This window comes from Marmota monax, unplaced genomic scaffold (genome assembly GCF_021218885.2).
Source record: "Marmota monax isolate L192 unplaced genomic scaffold, Marmota_monax_Labrador192_F-V1.1 WCK01_AAM20220418_F8-fsc00139, whole genome shotgun sequence".
Lineage (NCBI taxonomy): Eukaryota > Metazoa > Chordata > Mammalia > Rodentia > Sciuridae > Marmota > Marmota monax.
In genome coordinates, this window is record NW_026695226.1 from 4,837,341 (window position 1) to 4,857,735 (window position 20,395).

At 36.2% G+C, this 20,395-nt stretch overlaps 1 protein-coding gene across 4 annotated transcripts in view; it reads right to left on the reverse strand.

Annotated features, from left to right (window-relative positions):
* Positions 1 to 20,395, reverse strand: part of Dock4 (dedicator of cytokinesis 4) — a 457,617-nt gene that overhangs the window by 244,725 nt on the left and 192,497 nt on the right. For all 4 annotated transcript variants that reach the window (XM_058576081.1, XM_058576082.1, XM_058576080.1 and 1 more), the window contains exons 2-5: positions 9,177 to 9,260; positions 6,959 to 6,999; positions 4,789 to 4,844; positions 823 to 919 (exon numbers count right to left, since the gene is read on the reverse strand). In XM_058576081.1, the coding sequence (XP_058432064.1) occupies positions 823 to 919; positions 4,789 to 4,844; positions 6,959 to 6,999; positions 9,177 to 9,260 (278 nt within the window). The remainder of the gene's footprint in view (positions 1 to 822; positions 920 to 4,788; positions 4,845 to 6,958; positions 7,000 to 9,176; positions 9,261 to 20,395) is intronic.

Genomic DNA, 20,395 nt, shown 5'->3' on the forward strand with positions numbered 1-20,395 from the left:
GTTGTTATTCTCTTACTGTGCCTAATTTGTAAAATTAAACTTTATCACAGATATTTGTCATAGATAAATATTATAGATATTTATTTTGGAAAAAATATAGCATAGTATATATTTGGGGTTCTGTATTATACAGTTTGAAGCTCCACAGGGGTCTGGGATTATATCCCTGGCAGATAAGAAAGGAACTACTGAATATGGAGTACTTCACTCTCTGGGCCTCATTTTTCCCTTCCATAAGCTAGAGATGATCACAGTTATTATTTCCTTGATTAATCATAAGGAATAAATGAAATACTGTACATGGAGTAGTTCCAGAGGGATCTGTTGTATAACAAGCACTCAATAATGTAATCATAAAACACTGATTTTTTTTTGTTGTTGTTGTTGTTCAAGAAACATTCCCTTCCTTAGTATATTTAGAATATTCTCACTGACTCTGGATAAGAAGTTGTCATTTATAGTACACTTGAATTATAGGATTAAAATACAAACTAAAATTGTATTAAAAATAAACTGATTTGTCCTTGAGAATTCAAAATATTCAGGAAGTCTAATAGTAGATCCATGTAAACCATCCTATTTGGTTAGATGTCAGAAAAGTCACCTTTTTTATCCTGTGATATTGAAAAATAATGTATGAGACCAATGCTCAGTGCACACAGAGATTACGAGGCTGTCTTATAAGATCTATATCCTGGTTTCCTGAGAAGTCCTAGAGACTTACAGCAGGTGCTCAAATGTCAGTCAATGTTTATTCATGTTCAGATACTGCTTAAGAAAACTCTCTGCCCGAAAAACCGCTACACTAAAAAAAGAACTTACCACGTAGAGTTGTTTCCACATGGTTCCCCAGTCTCTTAATGTTGATGTCATTTCTGTGATAACGGAGTCTTCAGTGGGAATAACCATTTCAAATTGTCTGTGAAATTAGAAAAGAAAAGGCATATATGGAAATACCATGGACAACAATTTGGTTTTAAGTACTCTAAAACATAAACTAGGAAGGAAAGCCATCAACTTATTTGGGGTCCTGAAGATAGTAACTGCATTTGATTATGAGTTTGTGTGAGGACAGTCATGTGGCAATGCAATACCCAAAGGACCAGCCACTTCATTCAGATTAAGTGTGATCTGTGCAGTAGAGAAGGAACCACATAAGAGTTCTACTCTGGTGACAGGGTGACCAATAGACCAATAGACTCTTTTAACCTCTCCTAGCCCCAAATCCACATGAGGTCACCAGACTTTACATAGTCTAAGGTGACCTTTGCCTTCCAAGTGCTATGACTCCATGGGATACCAAGAAAGTAAAAGAAACACTACTGAGCCATCAGGATGTGAACACTCAAATGAACATCCTTATAAAATGGACACTGGGACCCTGAGTGAACACACAGTGGAGGTTATTAACCCTTCATTTTTATTATATGTGAAACAGACCACGAAAAATCATTAGTACTATTAGTAATGTTATCATGCAGCATTAAATTTAAAGGCTTTTAACACTTCCTAGATATTTAAAAATTCATTCGAAATGTTAATCTCTATAATTAGGGTAATGCAGTCTTTCCATTTCTTCTCTAAAAGTCAGAAACTATAAAAATATTCATACCAACATTTAATAGGTATGTGTCTTTGTCCTGAAGTTAAGAAATGTAAGGAGATAAGAAAAAAAAAAAAAGAGAGAAGATTTAATTTGTCTTTTTTATTCTGTCTTTGTCACGTAATGATCTCCTTTTCTGCATCTCTATCTTCTTTTTTTCCAATCCTTTCAATGCTGGTTAAAATGGTTATGTGGTTATTACCACTGCATCTCAAAGAACACTACTGGCTATGTTGATGGAGACTATTTTCTTTATTTCATTACATTTTCTCAAGGACAACATCTAATATGTAAAAGGTAACAGCTTCTTAGACACTGAACCAGGTCATCTCCATGATCAAGGGAAAATTACTTCTTGGTATGAGGCTAATAACTGCTCTGTAGTTCCTTTTTGATGGTATGTCCAAAGTGTGTATAACTGTCTTTTATAAAATCTTCTTAATGGAAGTATAGGAACTAAAAGTTTGCCTTGATGCCTTCACCAGAGCTCCATCTCCTCATTTCATATGGCTGCTAATACCTACCCTGTGAATATTTTCCTTCATTCTAGAGCTTCACATAGCTGAAAATGCAAAACTGGAATTTAAAACTAGAACTAAAAGCAAATATTGATATATGACTTGTGACAAATATAGAACCTTTTATTAAGTCTATATATGACATTTTCCAGGGGTAGTACATCATTTATTTTGCTTTTGAAGCAGCTGTTGCAATTTAAATGATGACTATTTGGAGATAGAGAGATTATAAAATGATCCTACACAAGGTCAAGGAGAGAACAACGAATTTCCAAGAAAACCTGACATCCTGCTCAACATTTTAAAAGTGACATGACCTCAGCAAGAACAAACCAGAAGTGGCCTCACACACAAACTATCACCTAAAGGTCCCCATCAGTCCTCCATTGCTCTGAAAATTCAGGAAAGAATATAAAGACAATTCAATCTGTGGGAAGTTGATCAGAGAGCTGTCCAAACAAAATGCAAGTTTTTAAGCACAAAATTGCCATTTGGGCAAGGCAGCTGTTTCCTATTAAATACACAAAAACCAAAACTAAAATTCAAATAGTCTGTCATTAGCAGTTGCTCTGAAATTATGTATTTTTTTCATTTATTCTGAAATGTACTTTGCAGCAACTTCATCCCAGTGGGACATCAGGTTGAAAATCTGCTTCCAACAAGATAGGTACCTTCAAATTCCCACAGAGATTCTTCTCTGGGAAACTAATCATCTGGCAATACATGTTCTCAAATGTTTTCAGACCAATGTTTTTCTTCCAATAACAGTCCCAGAACCGTGGGTCTGAACCAACTTCAATAATTCTTTTTTAGAAAATGAAGTCTGTTCTATTCATAAGTTCTTCTGCTGCCCCATGCCTATCATGCCTGGTGTCAGGTAGATACCTCATAAGCAAGTCTTTAACTTGCACAACCAAATTTTGAGATAACTTTACCAGCATTTAAGCTTTCTTGAGGCATACGGAAGGGGGCAAGATATACAACATTGCAAAAAAAAAAAAAAAGTCCTTACTTTAAAACTATGTCCCACTCCAATGCCCTTTAAGGGGTGGATGCTGACTAAGTGGAGTAATGCCTGATATCCCTTTTATCCCCTGCTCTTTTTTTCTCTTCCTTGATCAGTGTTGATGGAGGCTGGGTGGGTCTTGGGGCCAATGCAGCAGGAAAGAACTCAGAGGAAAGAACTGCAGGGTCTTGTCCAGATAAGCACTTTAAGGGCTAGGATAGACCCCAGAGTTTCAACAATGCCCATTCCAGATAACTAGGGCAGAGAGATCAGGACAAAGAAGCGGTATGCGGCTGAAAAGCTTTCTGTCCTGAGCTCTGGTTTACTTGAACAGGGCTGGACAGTTTCAAGCCAGGGGTGGTAGACTTAAAAAGGACTGGTAACTTTGCTTGATAATTGTGGTGGGTATAGCTACCCATTTCTGAAGGATATGTATTTATTAAAAGATTTCTATCAGCAGTGGTAAGTATTTGTATTAGAATTATAGTTTCAATCTACTATTTTTAAAAAGTTACTATTTCCTACTAATAATACTTGGTTAAAGTAGCTGACATATATAAGCTATATGGTGTAATAGTCTCCTAGATGAACTTTTATCCATATAGGAAATATTTATACCATAGAATCTCTTTCACTGAACAAAAATTTAATACTGTACCTTTATAGAGGGTGAATATAAAAATCACCATTTGAATAACATACTTGGAACATTTCTGGTAAAACTAAAATTTGAAGATATTATTTACTCTGGTTTAAGAGTTCAAATACCAGATTGCTATTATAACTATTTGAGGAAGAATGTAATTTCTATGGCTGAATCTGTACTCTGGTTATAAAATTAAAATTATACAATGACCCAATAAAGATTCCCTGTGATAATGGCTCTAAATGTTTTGTGTCCAAATCCATCTTACAATGAATCTGTTCATTAAATATATATATATATATATATATATTTTAGTTGTAGTTGGACACAATACCTTTATTTTACTTACTTATTTTTATGAGGTGCTGAAGATTGAACCCATTATTTTTTATTTTGAGATAACTTTACTCTTGCTTGAGTGGTATTATTCTGACAGACGCTACCAATCATTTTAGGAACTGATTGAAAAAATGTTAAATATATAAGAAGTCGTATATAATCAGTGAGCTCAATCAAACTGAGTGTCATATAAATAATATTCTCTAAAGGAGAACAATGGCTTTGTGGAATGCTAACACTAAGACTATGGTATTATGCTCATTTAGAGAAAGATAGACTTGGCTTCTTAAAATCGATGGTAAATTGAGGAAATTCTTGGGTTTTGAGAAGACATGACTCAACATTTTATAGATCTAACTGCCATGCTTCCTTAAATAATAGGAAACCAAAATAACCAACTCCTCTGCTTAAGATTGAGCTGGTTCCATGATATGCCAACAACGAGAGACCTCAGTCTCTTAGATCCCATCATTGTCCTGAAGGAGCAGATGGGTTCTTTAATTCCCTCCACCAATGGCCTTAGTCAGTGTCTCTTCATCAAACAGCACCAACAATATCATGACCTTGTATAGCTCATTTTTCAAGCTTGCATGAATTATAAAATTCCAAAATAGGTAATAGCTTTGTGAAAATCCTCCAACTACTTTAAAAAAAAAAAAAAAACCTTATTTCTTACCCTTTGTTCTTTACACAGGCATTTTTCAAGTGAACATAGCTGGAAGGAAATATACCCTGGAAGAGAAAACACGAAGGTTAGGGTGCTCACTGACTCTTACGGCAGGGTGGGCTCACAATACAAATGTAAAAGGCACAGTCACACAGTAGGACAATATCAGGAGTTAAGGAAAAACATCTCTCCCACATGCCACAGGCTGAAATCCCTTGTGGCACAGGCCCACTCCTTTCACTCTCTATTACCAACTCCTTAAAAACCTCAAATATTCTCTAAAATCGGAAAAAAAAAATCAAATCTCACATGACAAATGTAATCATGTAATCAAATGTAAAATAGAAAGCAAAACAATTTCAGGAATACTAAAATAAAAACCATGCTATAGTGAATAGATGTTTTAAAATATTCCATGCATGAGTGATTATGTCAAAAGGAACCCCATTATTATGTTTAGCTATAATGTACTAATAAAAACATAAAAGTAAAATATAATAAATAAAATACAACATGGTTTTAATAGATGTTTGTTTGTTTTAGTTGTTCTTTTCTTTACCCCCAAACACTCATGGTTTTATTTAACCATATACACTAAAAAGAAAAAAACCACTGGGAATTTGGAGACTATCTGTACTGTGTGTTATGGAAGATCTTTGATGGCAGCACAGCAGCAATTAATCACTATGCTGCCATTCTGATGGCACAAAAATTAAACAAAAGAAGCCACGCTCACATAAAGCTTTTTATTATAGAGAAATGATAGGGCAAGGAAATTGTTCCTCTGTTCTAAATGGGAAATCGAAAGAAACAACAACAAAATGAGCATCAATTTTATTTTCTGTTAAGTGACAATGTCCTCTGAAGAATTTATCATGTATAATCAAATGACAAACTCAATTAAATATTTATGAAAACAAATGTCATTTGAATATGTTATCACTCCTGTGCACCCAAATATAAAATAAAATAAAACTTAATAAGCAAACTCTATATATTCAACTGTAGTAAATATGGATATAGATTTTTAAATTATTTTTTTTCTGCAAAACTTAAATTTACTTCAATATGATATGATTAACAAATGGAATAGATGTAATTAATAAGGAAAAGTTAGAATTGAGGTTTGTTAGATATGACTAAAGTAACTCAGGAGTCATAATAAATTTTTCCCAAACATGCTCTAGATGAATAATTAAATACTGAGGCTATATTTGCATGTGCCTTGCAAATGTCCAAAAACTACTTTAAATGAGGGCTAAAGTATTAAAAAATTAATTTGAATACTCTTTTGTCCTTAGGCTCTCCTTTTAGACTAATCTAAAATAATGAAATGAAGTAATTAAACACAGTTGGAAAAGCCACATTTAAGCAAAATGACAGACGTATGAGTTATCTTATGCTGTGTTTTGAGAATGAGAAATGAAACACTTTCTCATTAACAATTTTAATATAGCTAGAATTAAACCAAAAAATGAATATGACATATAAGAAATATTAGAGACTGTAGGAAGTATGAGTGAAAGCTGGGGAGATTGAAATAAGGTAGAAAAATGTAGATATTAGTAAGGATTAGTGTCAAAATCACAAAGTATCCCAGTGAAAGATAAAACAAAAATCACATACTTCCTACTATAATTCCCGAGGATTTATATAAGTATATAAAGGATAATGAATCTTAGTTTCTGTCTGGAATAGTAAGAGAGGTGGACATTTTTATAATATGATTTTCCAGGTTTCAGTTCCCTAAGCCAAGGAGACTCTTAATGTGCCACTACAATGAATCTATTTCTCCACACCAGTGTTTACAAATGATACCACAAAAGACTTAAAATTAAATGCCTCTATTCCATATTTCTTTTGGAACTATATCCCCCTGGCTGAATTTTAATTTAGTTCTTTGAGAAACTAACACTTCAAAAAGATTTTGTTTATATATAATGAGCTTATTAAGGTCTGCTCAGTACAATTTTCAAGAGCTATATAGGATTATCATTTGAGTAGCATATCTTAACTGTAATCCAAGTTCAAAGGAATTTCAAGAATTATAAAAATCTGTATTACCATTTTGCATTTTAACTAAGAATACAAACTATAATTTCAATTGTATAGGAAGATAATTTAAATAGTTGTCTTTTTGTAAAATCCTATAATTACAGTTAGAAATTACAGTTTTTACCTTGATATTTGGGTTTTTTAAGGCAAATCCTCTGTACCAGCCTGTGGAGAAATAATCATAGTCATATTTTGATAGACCATTGTAATATTTTAAAGATAAAAAATAATTACAAATTAATCTGTTCTTTGCTGATGAAATTTTACCCTACATGTAAATACTTTATAAATAAACATGGTGGTAGTCAGAATTAGGTTAGATAATAGCTCAAGTGACCCGTACTTTAAGTGTTTTAATAACAAACTGTTAAAAATTATACCACAACTTTAAGTAAAAAACAGAAACATGCATAATGAAACAAACTCTTTGGAATCAGTACTGGGTTTAAATTCTCACTTTGCAAATTACTAGCTTTTTAATCTTGGGCAAGTTACTTGATGTACCTGAGTACCAATTATCCCCATTTAATAAAATGTCACCCTATGTATAAGGGAACTTCAAGAACGTGCACATGACATAATACATTTCTAAATTTTGCTTGCCTATCTAAAAAGCACAGACTCTACCACCAAATAATAGTGCCAGACTAGCAGTCATGCAGTGAATTTGCATACCCTTAAACTCCGTGTCTTGGATTAGGATTAGTTTCAAAGCAGAAGAGGAAAACCAGGTCTCACCACTCCCAGAATGAACTAGCATACTTCAGCAACACCATGTCTGTTCAACGAGCTCACTGTGATTTTTATTCTGTAGTTTGCTTATTATTTAAGCTCCAAGCAATTCTGAATCAATTTTACAGTACTACAAGAGGAACATACCTTTTTGTAATTGAAAACAAATGTAAAGTATATGTATGAATATATGTGATTAACATATAACCCAATTTAAAAGTATTATTTTCAGACTGCATCACTTTCAAGTGCAAAAATTATCTGCCCTCTTTGTAAGAAATTATTTTGCCATGCAATGGTTGATTAATTGAATTTCTAAAAGCAAATATTTGAGATTTGTATTTAAATATTTTGTTCCTCATAATGAATTTTCTAAAAGGACATGCAGTATTATAAAATATCATTTTTAAAATCAGTCTGAAGAAAGCAGAATGAATCGAAAGAGTAAATACCTCAGGATTTACAAGATTCTCATAAGGACAGATTAAAAAATATATTTCAATCAGTAAATAATTATCCTAACAGAAACCAAAATTTTTGAGAATTGCAGACATGTCATAGAGAATTCTCTGTCCAATTATACCATACAGAAAACTTTTCATGCACCAGTTCAAAATAAATTTTGTCTTCACCTGTATAAAAAAAAAAATGGACAACATGCATCTAGTCCTGACATAGAAAACTTTATCAATTACAGTGAACAGAACAAACACCTATGTATCATCACCATTTAATGCCAGGCTCTACCTAAATTCAGGCTCTACCTAAATTTGTTAGGGGGAATACAATTTAAACCATGAACAAAATTGATGAGATAAAATAGTATCATATTATAAATTCCTAGTAAGGAAAGCCTCTAGGGGAAAAAATGGGTATTTTTGGTTATTCTGATGATGCTCTAAAATATATAGTAATTTTGTTAACAAGGAAAAAAGAAGAGGTAGTCATTTCATCTAGGATCTCCGTGAGTACTGGAGCTCAGGGATGTTTCATAGAAAAGAAATGGAAACATGTGAGAATATATTAGGTACCTTTAATATAAAGGTACATAAATTAATGATAATAATACAAGATCATATAATATAGTCTACTAACATTTCAATGTATTGAATAATTTTACTCCCAATTTGGGAAGAGGAAAGATTGACAAATTAGAGCTGACTTGGCCTGGATAGGAGTCTTCCTGAGGGATCTGGTTAACCAGCCTCAGGTAAGCCATTTCCGGGCTGGACCTCTGTTTCTTTCTTTTGCATAGGCAGGAGGGGATGTGCTAGACTCTTGAGATTCTGAGAAAAGCCTCCTTGTTTGGCACTGAGTCATGAACTCCCACAAACAGAGTAGCTTCAATTACTTTCTATTTTGCCATATATTGACTACAAGGAAATAATACTAGGAAAAAACATAATCACCTTTAGAAATACCAAATGTTGCTATTCCATAAGCCAAACATTCAATACACAAGAAACAAGTTTTGCCAAAAACAGTTGTCTGTTAACTACTGGAAAATTTCCAGAAATTAATAGAGGGAAAAACAAATTTGTAAACTTCATAGAACCCTGGGTTGAGGAGATTGCTCATGTGACCTCAAACAATCACCATCAGCCACTCACCATCACACTTCTCCAGGATCTGAACTGTGTCCCCAATTTCCAATGACAGGCCATATGGGACAGTTCCTCGAAAACTGGCAATAACTGTAAGAGATGACATAGAATATATGAAGGCAATCATGTCACTTACAGCCAGTTATACTGCTTATAATTAAATGTTATTGACTAGAAAAAATGAATGTGAACAGGAAGTCACTTTAATAGCTAGAAGCTGCTGTCATTTTACTTTTATATAATTTTACAGAAAATCATTGCTTATATAGTTTGCCAACTTCTTAGTGAAATAAACATTATAAACATGCATTTCAAAGTAGAATTTACTATTAGTATACAAAACATCAAGTCTATTGCCCAATTACGTATAAGCAAAGGTATTTCTTAAAAAGGTCTGTGAGGACCTGTGTCTCTAGGGCCCTGCTATATTCCCTGGTCAATCCAGGTACCTGACATTTTAGTTGAAAATACATGTTCAGTAATAAATAAATACATTTTTTTACTCATTATTAAGCTTGGTTTTCCTTTCTTCTATACTTTTTGAAGCAGATGTCCTTTCCCTAGACTGTAAACCATTCAAGAGACGGGACTGCATCTATTTGCTACTATGTCCCCAAGGACCTTGTCAAGGTTGCAGCTTAAAAGCAGTCTTCCTGTGGTAGCAATCAATGGCGACATTTTATTTAATAATGACTGAGCCCTCCCCTAGGACTAAACACACAGCCCCCACAATTCCCACATGCCTTAGCTCTCATATTATTTGGAATGGGAGGTCACCATTAGTTATAGATTAATGGTTTAGATTGTTCTCAGGAAAAATATGCGGGGGGGGGAGGGGTGGTACTAGGATGCGCTACCTACAGACAGGATATGCATGGATTAGTCATCCCCAGACAACAACTTCAGGAATTATAGAAAGAATGATGTTCAGTGATTCTCCCTTGGACAGTAAAACCTCAAGTCATAAAGATGGATGGAGAAATAAAGAAAATATATCTCAGCACACAAATAGAGACAGGACATCTACTATGAAACACTATGGACACTGAAATCAACTTGTAATTCACAGCAGACAAAAAGGATTTTTTTTAAAAGACAAAAAAAAATTTAAGTAATTTTTAGAATTTTGTTTTGGGTAGTGGGGTTTAGATAAAACCCCAGTCCTCAAAGCAAGTTTCTGTTATTGTTGGGAATGTATTTGAAAAGCCTGAAGGAACACCTGAATCTGTCAAAAATCAAAACATACCAATAAGTAATGGGCTTTTAGAGAAGTCTCAAGCCCTTTCATGATCTCAAAACAAAATTAACAGTGGAGATCAAAACACGGGACAGAAAAACGCAACCCAAAGTACCATAAGATGGATGAAAATAACCACGTAGGAACCAATTTAGAACATTTCAGACAAGCACTAATTTATGATGTCATTTTCTAACTATAACCATAAATACCACATTGCCTCATATCAGTGTGCAAGATGTTTGCTTGAAAAATAATCAAAAGTCTATGCATCTTGAACGATTACTCAATATAACTTTCAGAAAACTTCTTATAAGAGATCACCAACTGGACAGTAGATTGATCAGTTTAAAAGACTTGAAAACAAACTTGTGCCCAGAATTGTCATTCTAAACTCAAAGAAACTTTCTATGTCTTTCTCTACCAGCTGCTTCAACATGGGGCACGCTGAATGCTGCTCTCAGACATCTAGTGCATGGACTTCCCAACCCAGTTTTAAATGCAGCTCTTACCACACATAGAATCCCTTGTACACCCAAGGAATACCTCCCCTGCTGCTGGTTGCCCTGCCCCTCCCAGCTCACCACCTTGAACTTGTGAATTTCATTTCTTCACCTTCCCATCATGCCTCAACCTACTGGGTCCAGACTACATTACGTTATGAAACTGCTCTGAAGTATCCAGACCCCTCACAGTGGTCACATTCATATTGCCTTTCAGTGCACTGTGTTCCATAAGTCGTCTACTGCTTGTCCCACATCCTCCAGCCTTCTCTAGACCACCTTTCTTAGCCCACCTTTTAAATGCTGGTGTTATCCATGGTTCTATCCTCAAGGTGCTACAGTAGAAAGGATGAGATAGAGGAAAACAGCATTGAGAGTGGCATTATGACCCGTGGGTTCAAGCCCCAATTTCACTATGTGACCTTGGTCAAGGTACCAACCTTTCCGAATCTCCATAGGGTTATTGGGCAAATTCAGGCAATAATGAAGGTACTGTAAAAGGTAGTAGGGAATTATATAAGACATCCGTCTGAAAGAATTTACTATATTACCTTGTATAATTCAGTTTAAAAACACCTCAGTTGTTAATAGTTTTTTCCCTTTATCCATATACATTCTCCCTAGATGGAAAGAGTTCCAAGACTTTCAACATTCTCTCGAGTTTGATATATTTCCAACTTTCTAGTCTGAGCTGTGCCCCAAGCTATTGACAAACTTCAATGAGTGCATCTCTTTTCAGATGTTTAAATATCTAAACTTAAAACACAGTGTGCCTCCAACTGAATTCATTATCTCCAATATTCCAGCAACCAAATCTGAGCTATTTCTCTCTCCAAGCATCCACTTTAAAATATTAATCTACTCAGCCATAAATGAGAATGACTTTATGACATTTGCCAGAAAATGGACAGATCTAGAAACTATCATGCCAAGTGAAATTAGCCAATCCCCCCAAAATCAATATTCTCTCTGATATGTGGATGTTAACACACAACAAGGGCGGGAGGGGAAGAATACAAATCCAATGGATTAGACAAGGGGGAATGAAGGCAAGAGAGGGGTGGAGAATAGGAAAGACAGTGGAATGAATCAGACTTAACTTCCCTACATTCAGATGCCTTCAAACCAAAGTTATCTTCCACTGTTCTCTGTTCAGTTGAATGATGGCACCAACCACTGATTACAAATCAGAAACCCATGGGCCATCCACATACACCCTGATCCACATCCCCCACCCATTACAATGTCACAATGATCTTGTCTTCTAAATATCTCAGGAAATCACCTTTGTCAACGTCTCTACTCCCACCCACACCCAGGCCTTGTTATCACCTCCTTCCTGGCCCTCTCCAGCAATCTCCTAATGTGTCTATGCCCACTTCCTCTCCAACTCATTTATCACACAAGATTCCAGAGGTATTTTCGAAAATGTACATTGGATGATGTCATCCTCCTCCTAAATTTATCAGAGCTCTAAGAATAATATAAAAATTACTACCTTAGCCTTGTAAGGCCCTGCCCTTCCCTTAGGTCTTATCCTGTATCTGATTTTGTAGTCCAGTCACAGTGACTTTCTGTAAATACCTTCTTGCTATATTCACTCTGAAAGGACTTTGTGCGTGACAGTCCTCTTACAAGGAATATTATTCCCTTACCTCCTTACCAATAAACCCACATTCATCCTTCAGATACCAGCTCAGTAATCTCTTTCTCAGGGAAGCCTTCCTTGATGCACAGCCTTTCACCCTAACTTACATGTACTCACAGCACCACATTCTATTTAATCATATCTTTTATTTGTGCAAGTTTTGGAATGATGGCTTTTACAATGGACTGTCAGCTCCATGGGTGAAGGACTGTGTTGACTTCAACTTGTAATTGTATACCCAGTTCAGCACAGAGTTTGACACACAGTCTGAGCTCAGCAAATAATTGCCAAGTAAATTAAAGAGAGTGTGACCATTACTTTTAAATATTTTCTCTGAAGCAAATTCCTATGTTACAGGGAATACTATTTTAAGAGGGTGCTTCAAATCCTGAGAACCAAACCATATTACCTATGAAAACTCATTCTGTCACAAGAGCTATTTAAAGGTAGAATGAGAGTTTTTCTCAGTTATAACCATGTATTAATTCATTATTAATCCAAGCAGTCTAAAAGAGTGAATTATGATTTTATTCATCAGTTTTTATTATTTAATTACTATTAAAGATAAGCTAATAAGTTCTTTAACCTCATTAGCCTTCAGATGCTTCCTTTATAAAACAAAGGAGTAAGACCAAAGGCACTGAAAGACCCTTTCAACCACGACACTCTGAGTCTGGAAGAAGCCTTAAGATATATTTATGGCATAAGATGTATTTAAGAACTCTGTCCTAACCCAGCCTATTTTGTCACTGTGATCAAATGGGCATCTGTTCCAATCTGCAATAGCCATCTGAGAAAGCCAAAGGAACAGACATCTCTCAGCATTTCATTGAAGAGCCTACCAAGTGCTATCCTTCTGCCTTTCTAGGTTCACTTCTGCTCTACCCCTCCACACACTGCCCTATGCCCCAATTCTCATCAAGCTTTTACCTGGAGCCCCAGTGCCTTTATACATATTATTCCTTCTTGGGGGCTTGCCTTCCCCAACCTTTCTATACTAGGCACTGAAAAGTAGCCTCAATTTAAGGCTTAGCTCCAATGTTAGGCCTTTAGAAGATTTCCTGAAGGAAATCTTGGATCCCATGGAATCAATTACTCCTTCAGGTATGCTCCCAAGGCACACTGACCACACCTCAAGCGTGAATGTTTGAGTACACAAATGCAGTAAAGCACCCACAAGGAAAGGAATAAACGGATGGATGATACCACAGAAAAATGGTACCCAAGTTTTAATGGATTCAGACAACTTCACGGGCATCCATCATAATATCTAAGTAGTAAATACTAAACCACAGATCATATTGGAGAACTCTTTCAGGGTATAGTTCAAGGTATGACTTTGATTTTACTTCTGAAATGGCAAGCCACTCTGAATCTTTGAGTTAGGCAAGTAACTCCAGCTTTCTGTGCACTAACGAATGCTACACCAGCAAAGATATTTAGGCTTGAGATTATAAAAGGGAAAACCAAAAGAAGAAAGAAGTTCAGGGCCAAAAAAGAATAAGGATTTGAAAACATGGCTGGCTCATGTTTGTTACTGGTAGCATGTACTGTATCACAAACTAAACATAATTTAGTTTAGCAAAGATTCAAAGACAACATATGCCTTGATAGTCTCAATTGGCATTTCCATCAAATGCACTTAAAACATATGTTATTTTTAGATTTAATTTTGGAAACAACTTTCCAACCAAACCTCATTAACTTTCTCCAAATGTTTTTGTATAAAATAAAGTCTATAGTTGAAAAATTCATTTTTGCTGCCAGCTACTCTCCTCATACTTGTCTACGCATTGCACACTTCCTAGGGCAGGTTTTTCCCCAATAATATTGGGGTTACTAAACGTAACACATCATGTTGGTCCCTTGATTTCACTTTTTTTGTTTAATTTCTTAGAAGTGGGACAGTTTCTTATAAATTGAACTTCACAGGCTACAAGAAAAGATCACAGAGAATGAACTTTGTCAGAGCTGGAAATACAAAGGCCCAGGACTGTTGTTTTAGTCAAAAGGTCCCTGAGAGAACAATTTTAAACAATACATAAAAAACTACTGTGCGATGTTATAGTCATCTCTCCCCATGTACTACTATGTATAATTTATTTGGATTAATAAGTAAGCATATAAACAGCTTATGTTCAAGTCCTTAAAAAGCCTGTGCATAGAGAAAGCACTAAATTATGGCATAACCGTGCTGAAAAGAATGTCAGCACCACCTGCCTACTCTCACTTACAATGTCATTCTTTCAATAAAGTTATCAGTTCAGTTCCTAATGACAGTTTATTAAAACTTTTTTTAATACCTGTGAGAAACATTCTCAAATACAAATACTCAATATTTTCTATGAGGAGGGTACAAAGAAAGTGAAAGGCCGTTATGGAACAGGGGCTCATTTCTTAGTGTCAATGGTGTTGTTTGCTTATGTTAAGAACAGACACAAGTTTTCAAAGCCTTTGAACTTAATAGGAGGAATTTAATCACAGAGTTCCAAGACTTTTAAAAATTGAAGACTTTTTTAAAGTCAACCATGTAGCTCTAAATTGCAGGCAATAACACATTCTTCATCATCAGTGTCAAAATAATATTTACAATGATTCTCCTTGACACAATTCAATTCAAGCCCAGCAAATGCTGCCCTTGGCCTTTACAGTTTTACAATCTAAGATGAATAGAACAAAAAACAGGAAAAAAAAATATGAAAAAAGCTTTGTCCCTGGTGGCCCAAAGTAAGGAAACTCATCTCACTAAGACAGAATTTTGGCTTTATCTTTCTGGTAAGAGGATTTCCAACTCATGAACAAGTTGTGGCCTACAAGGTCACCTAGCAGTGCTGATACGACACAGGATGCGATGTTGCTATCCTCAAGTTCTGAGGTTACCCCACAGAACCCAATATAGGACTAAGGGAAACTACTGGCGTTTACAACAATAACAACAAAACTATGATTATACCAGAAATTAGATATAAAACTTTACATCAGATAACTGTAAGAATTTTAAACTCTTTAAGGCTGGTGTTCAAAACATAGCGCTGACATTGCAGACGACTCACAGGAATTCTGAAGCACTTCAGAGGACACTTCAAAATGGTTCTTTTTCTACATCCATGTTTGTTTCACATGGTCCATTTGGCTCTTGACTGTCAGGGCTAGAACTATGTTTAGGTTAATTTGCTCTTGTGGGATCACTTGGGGGGCTCACAAAGGGAGAATGAGGTAGAATTCCTGAAAAAACTGGATAAGAGTTGGAGGAAATAGAGAAAAGGGAAGGGGATTAAGAGCTAAATTCTTTCCTGAAGTGGTCAACTGTGAAGAAAAGGGAAAGGGGCCAACTCTTCAGCTTATGCACAAAACCCCTGTAAAGAAAGGTAAAACATGTCGGGGAAGCCAAAGTGATGATCTATCACAGGCACGCCTGTTTTTTTTATAGTTGCCTGGGGAAGGGCTTGAGGGAAGATAGGTTGGAACTCATCTGGAGATGTCTACTAGTACCATCACTTTGGAAATACAGGGTAGCACTTTCTCCCTTATCCTTTCCTATCTTTCTGCTTCAAAAGATGACGTTAGGTGCAAGGTCAATGCCAACCACAAGGGAATCCTAGCTGGCTAGTAGGGTGACAGCATGACTGTGGATGGGAGCTGGTGGTCCAGAAAGAATGGGGAAAAAATCAAAGGAAATGTGGGAAGAAGAGATGGAAGAATACTGATGCTTAAAATGAACCCCAGAGGGGGGGCGGGGGGGGGGCAGAGAAATGCAGCCTGTACTCCATCTTCTATTCTTCAAACCTGCCATGTATTTGGATCTGCAGTGGACTGTGTCCACACAGCTCATGCAACTTGCAGGCATGCCTGAGAGGCACAGATGTATGCACACTGACAAAGAGGAGTCCATTCTTATGCCACAGTTCCCATGAGACTCAACTCCCTGCTGGTCTTTGTGACCTTGAAAGATCAGAAGCAGATTGAGAGCTTGTGTGGAGGTTCCAGCAGGGGAGCACAGCTACTGGTATACCCTTGACCAAAGAACGGTCCTCCTCTATCGGGGAAGGTCATCCTCTTTGACCAAGCAGTTTCAGGAGGGTCGCACATGGAGCAGTGAGGGAGGAAGGGGATATCCCCCTAGCCAGCCAGATCAGCCAAATCAACCCTGGTGATCAATGGGGTGAAGAATGTCGCAGTCAGATAGCCCTCATATCCCAGAAGCATACTGAAAAAAACTTATGCAAACATGTTACAAGTATCACCTAAAGACAGATTGCTATCCTTGACAATTTACAGGTTTTAATACCATGGGTTGCAGAATTCCATCTTATCTGAACCACTGCTATTTGGACTCAAGGCAAAGCATGGCTTCGGTGCTGTGATGAACCACCCAGATGCCTCTCTAGAAATTCATGGCTTACACCATTGGGAGTGCTGAGTAGGCCATGCTCACTGCCAGCCCTGTTCTAGAAAGGCCTTAGCTGAAGAGTGCTGCTTTGTCCAAGGTCCAGACCGCTTTCCAAGACAGCTGCATCTAATGAAGATCAAACCCCCACACTATAACTTGCTGCAACACTGAAGAGTCCTTCTAGTTTAGGTGACATGGGCTGTCACCGGTCCTACATCTTAGGTCAACTTCTCACTTTGCCTACTCCTGTTTCCTTCCTCTCTCCCTTCCATGGACTGAGCCCCAAGAACACTTCCTGAAATACCCTACATCCTACTCTCCAGGTCAGGGTTTGCTTTCTAGGGGGTTCAACCTGATACAAGCTTTAAAGCTCTTCCAACTCAGAATTTACTTTTTTTAAATTGTCAAGTCCTATTTTTTAAGAGAGAAGAAAAATGGAATTTGTCCTAAGGATTTGCTTTTTTTTTTTTTTTTTTTTGTTTTTTTCCTCTGATGGTACCAGGGATTGAACCTGGGGACACTTAACCATGGAGCCCATCGCCAGCCCTTTTTATTTTTTATTATGAGACATTGTCCTACTAAGTTGCTTAGGGCCTTGCAAAGTTGCTGAGGCTGGCTTTGAACTTGAGATTCTCCTGCCTCTGCCTCCTGAGTCACTAGGATTACAGATGTGCATCACTGTGCCCAGCTAGGTTTTGCTAAATTCACTATGTGTTAGTTCCAATCTCCTATGATATATGCATTTCAGTTCCTATTTTAGAGACAGAGAAAAAACAAAAACAACACAAAGAGTCAAATAAGGGAAATAATTCAACAATATCAGAAGGGAATTATACCAAATGAAGATCTCTTCCATGACATTGTCACTGTGGCAATAAATGAAGCAGTTTCATTCCCCCACAGTCATAAGCACATTCTTCACCTTGGTTTTTGTGTCACAAATGCAAAGGCACTTTCCTAAGTGGCTATGAGAACTGAAGGTCAAAAAATAAAACTTTAATTATTCCATCTACCTATCAGTACTTTTAGAAACAACTTAAAATGACAGAAAAGGTTATAGTCTTGGCCAACTTCCAGCCATGTGGAGCATCTTGGAAGAGAAAGCTCAGACAATTATCTCAAAAGTATCCTAGCACACAGGAAAGGGGCACAGTGTTAAGCAGAGAGATGAAGCCCTAGCATTTAGCCCAACTATTTATGAACCCCGTGGTCCTTGCTTCCACCATTTGCTATTCCAGGATGCCACCAGCTGCCTGACCTAACTCCCAGAATGTCACGAGAATCAAATGAATGTATGAGGACGTGATTTGTAAATCTATAAATGTAAGTAAACGTGGGATATTATTTTTTCATCTTTGCTAAATGAAAATTTGGAGGCTGGATCTGAATCTGCCATGTATTCAAAAGCCAAAATGAGGCCTCCAATTATAAAAGTACTTTAAAGACTTTCTCTCTTTTGTTATTATACCTTTCTGGAGATCATCATTAATGAGTTAAAGTTAGATTAAGGCTTAAGGTTCTCAAAAGAGGAAAAGCTGATATGATTGCTCTTTCTAATAAAAAAAGAAAGAAAGAAAGAAAAAAAGTGGAGAACAAAAAAGCAAAAAGTGTTCAGTAATGATAAGTAATGAGTTTAGAAGGATTTTCCCAAAATGCTAGAGTAGAGAAAGGAGGGGAAGAAATTCAGTTTTTCATATCACCTTACTGAAAAAGTATGTTATTTGTTTTAGGGACAACAGACAATACCAGGACAGAAAAGATCACAATACAGTTTTCATGTCACAAAGCAGGTTGAAGTTATAGAAAACAATATTTCCTTTCCCCCAAATCCAAGTGAAAACTTATCAATAATAAGCAAAATACCATTTCCCAATCAAATGTATCAAATCTACCACTGAATACTTGGTCATACACACACATTCCATCTAAGGAGATCATATTTTAGGTTCTGACTAAGCCAATTACCAATTTGGAATAAGCGCTAAACTAATTTTCAGCCACTGACAACTAGTCACAAAAAAATTCTCAAGGAAATTGGGGAGCCAGTCAACAGTTTAATAGAGACATAGAGGAACAAAATCCAAAAATCCTTCAAGATTCAGCTCCAATACACTCTTCCAATCTCATCTTTACCAACATTTTCATTGGTCACATTGAAACTCTTCCATGTGTCTTTCTGCAAGTGATATAAAGGTTTCTGTTTCCTTTTAGGATTCAAGCCTCCTGCTACCCCATAAAACAACTCAGTATCCTGCTTAGGGAAGGCTTACTCTGTCCCTGACTCCACCACATCTCTCCCACTTACATCCCTTAACGTGTACTACACTTACCACCTCTGGTTTTGAGCTCTTTATGTCCGGGCACCTAACACAGTGCATGATACCTAGTGAATATTCAGGAAAATCAATGAAAGATTCAATGAAATAAAATCACCACTGTGTGGTTTACTCATGTATTCAACTAGATTTCTGTATCTTCTGATTCCTACAAACAATAATTCAAAGTATACAAATAGGCTACTCTTCTGCTTCTTGGATTCTGTCACTTAATCATTCAATTTAGCACTTCCTTTGCATGCATTTACTAATTTTTATCCATTGTATCCTTTCTACTATCTGTAGAAATCTTGTTATTCAATGCATCTTCAGAGTAGAGACTAGTACTCTGGCAGATATCCTAGAAATGAGGAACTACTAATTGTTCAGCAAATACCATTAAAATGAATCAGAAGACAGGGACCCAGCTCACATAAACACTGCCTTGAGATGGTATCATGCCCTTTCCCACCAAAAAGCATCCCCAAACCACATTTCCTACATGTGGCTGAAATCCATGATTTCTAAATTTCATTACTGGTGTCACGAACCTTGAATCTGGATTAAGCTGGTATTTGTTGGGTTTCTCCATGGTAAAGTGACTAGTTCTTCCTTTGTAATTAATAAAAAGGGAGATACTCTGAGACTATGAAAATATACTCAGCATACTTCATAGCATCCAGTAAGGATTCTTATAGGATCCTTACCTGTAATCTTAGCCATTTCTAACTTTGTTGTTTTTGCACAAAGCTCTTCAAACACAATTGTATCATTTCAATTGCATTCAAAACAATGGGGGTCCTTTGTTTTGGGTGGATCCTTTCTGAAGTAGGCATGATATACTGACTTAAGTCTGATTTCTTAAAGTATAAAGCATAAAATAATTAAAAATTAAAGCATAAAATATAAAGCGAGGTATTTTTGCAATAACCTACTCAATATATTATATAAAATTTCATTTGTTTCAAAAAAATTAAAAATTAATATATTTTTGCCCAATTCTCTCTCTCTCTCTCTCTCTCTCTCTCTCTCTCTCTTTCTCTCTCTCTCTCTCTCTTTGTTGTTCCTGAGAATTAAACTGGGGGCGCTGTGCCACTGAACTACAAACCCCACCCTTTCTATTTAATGTTTC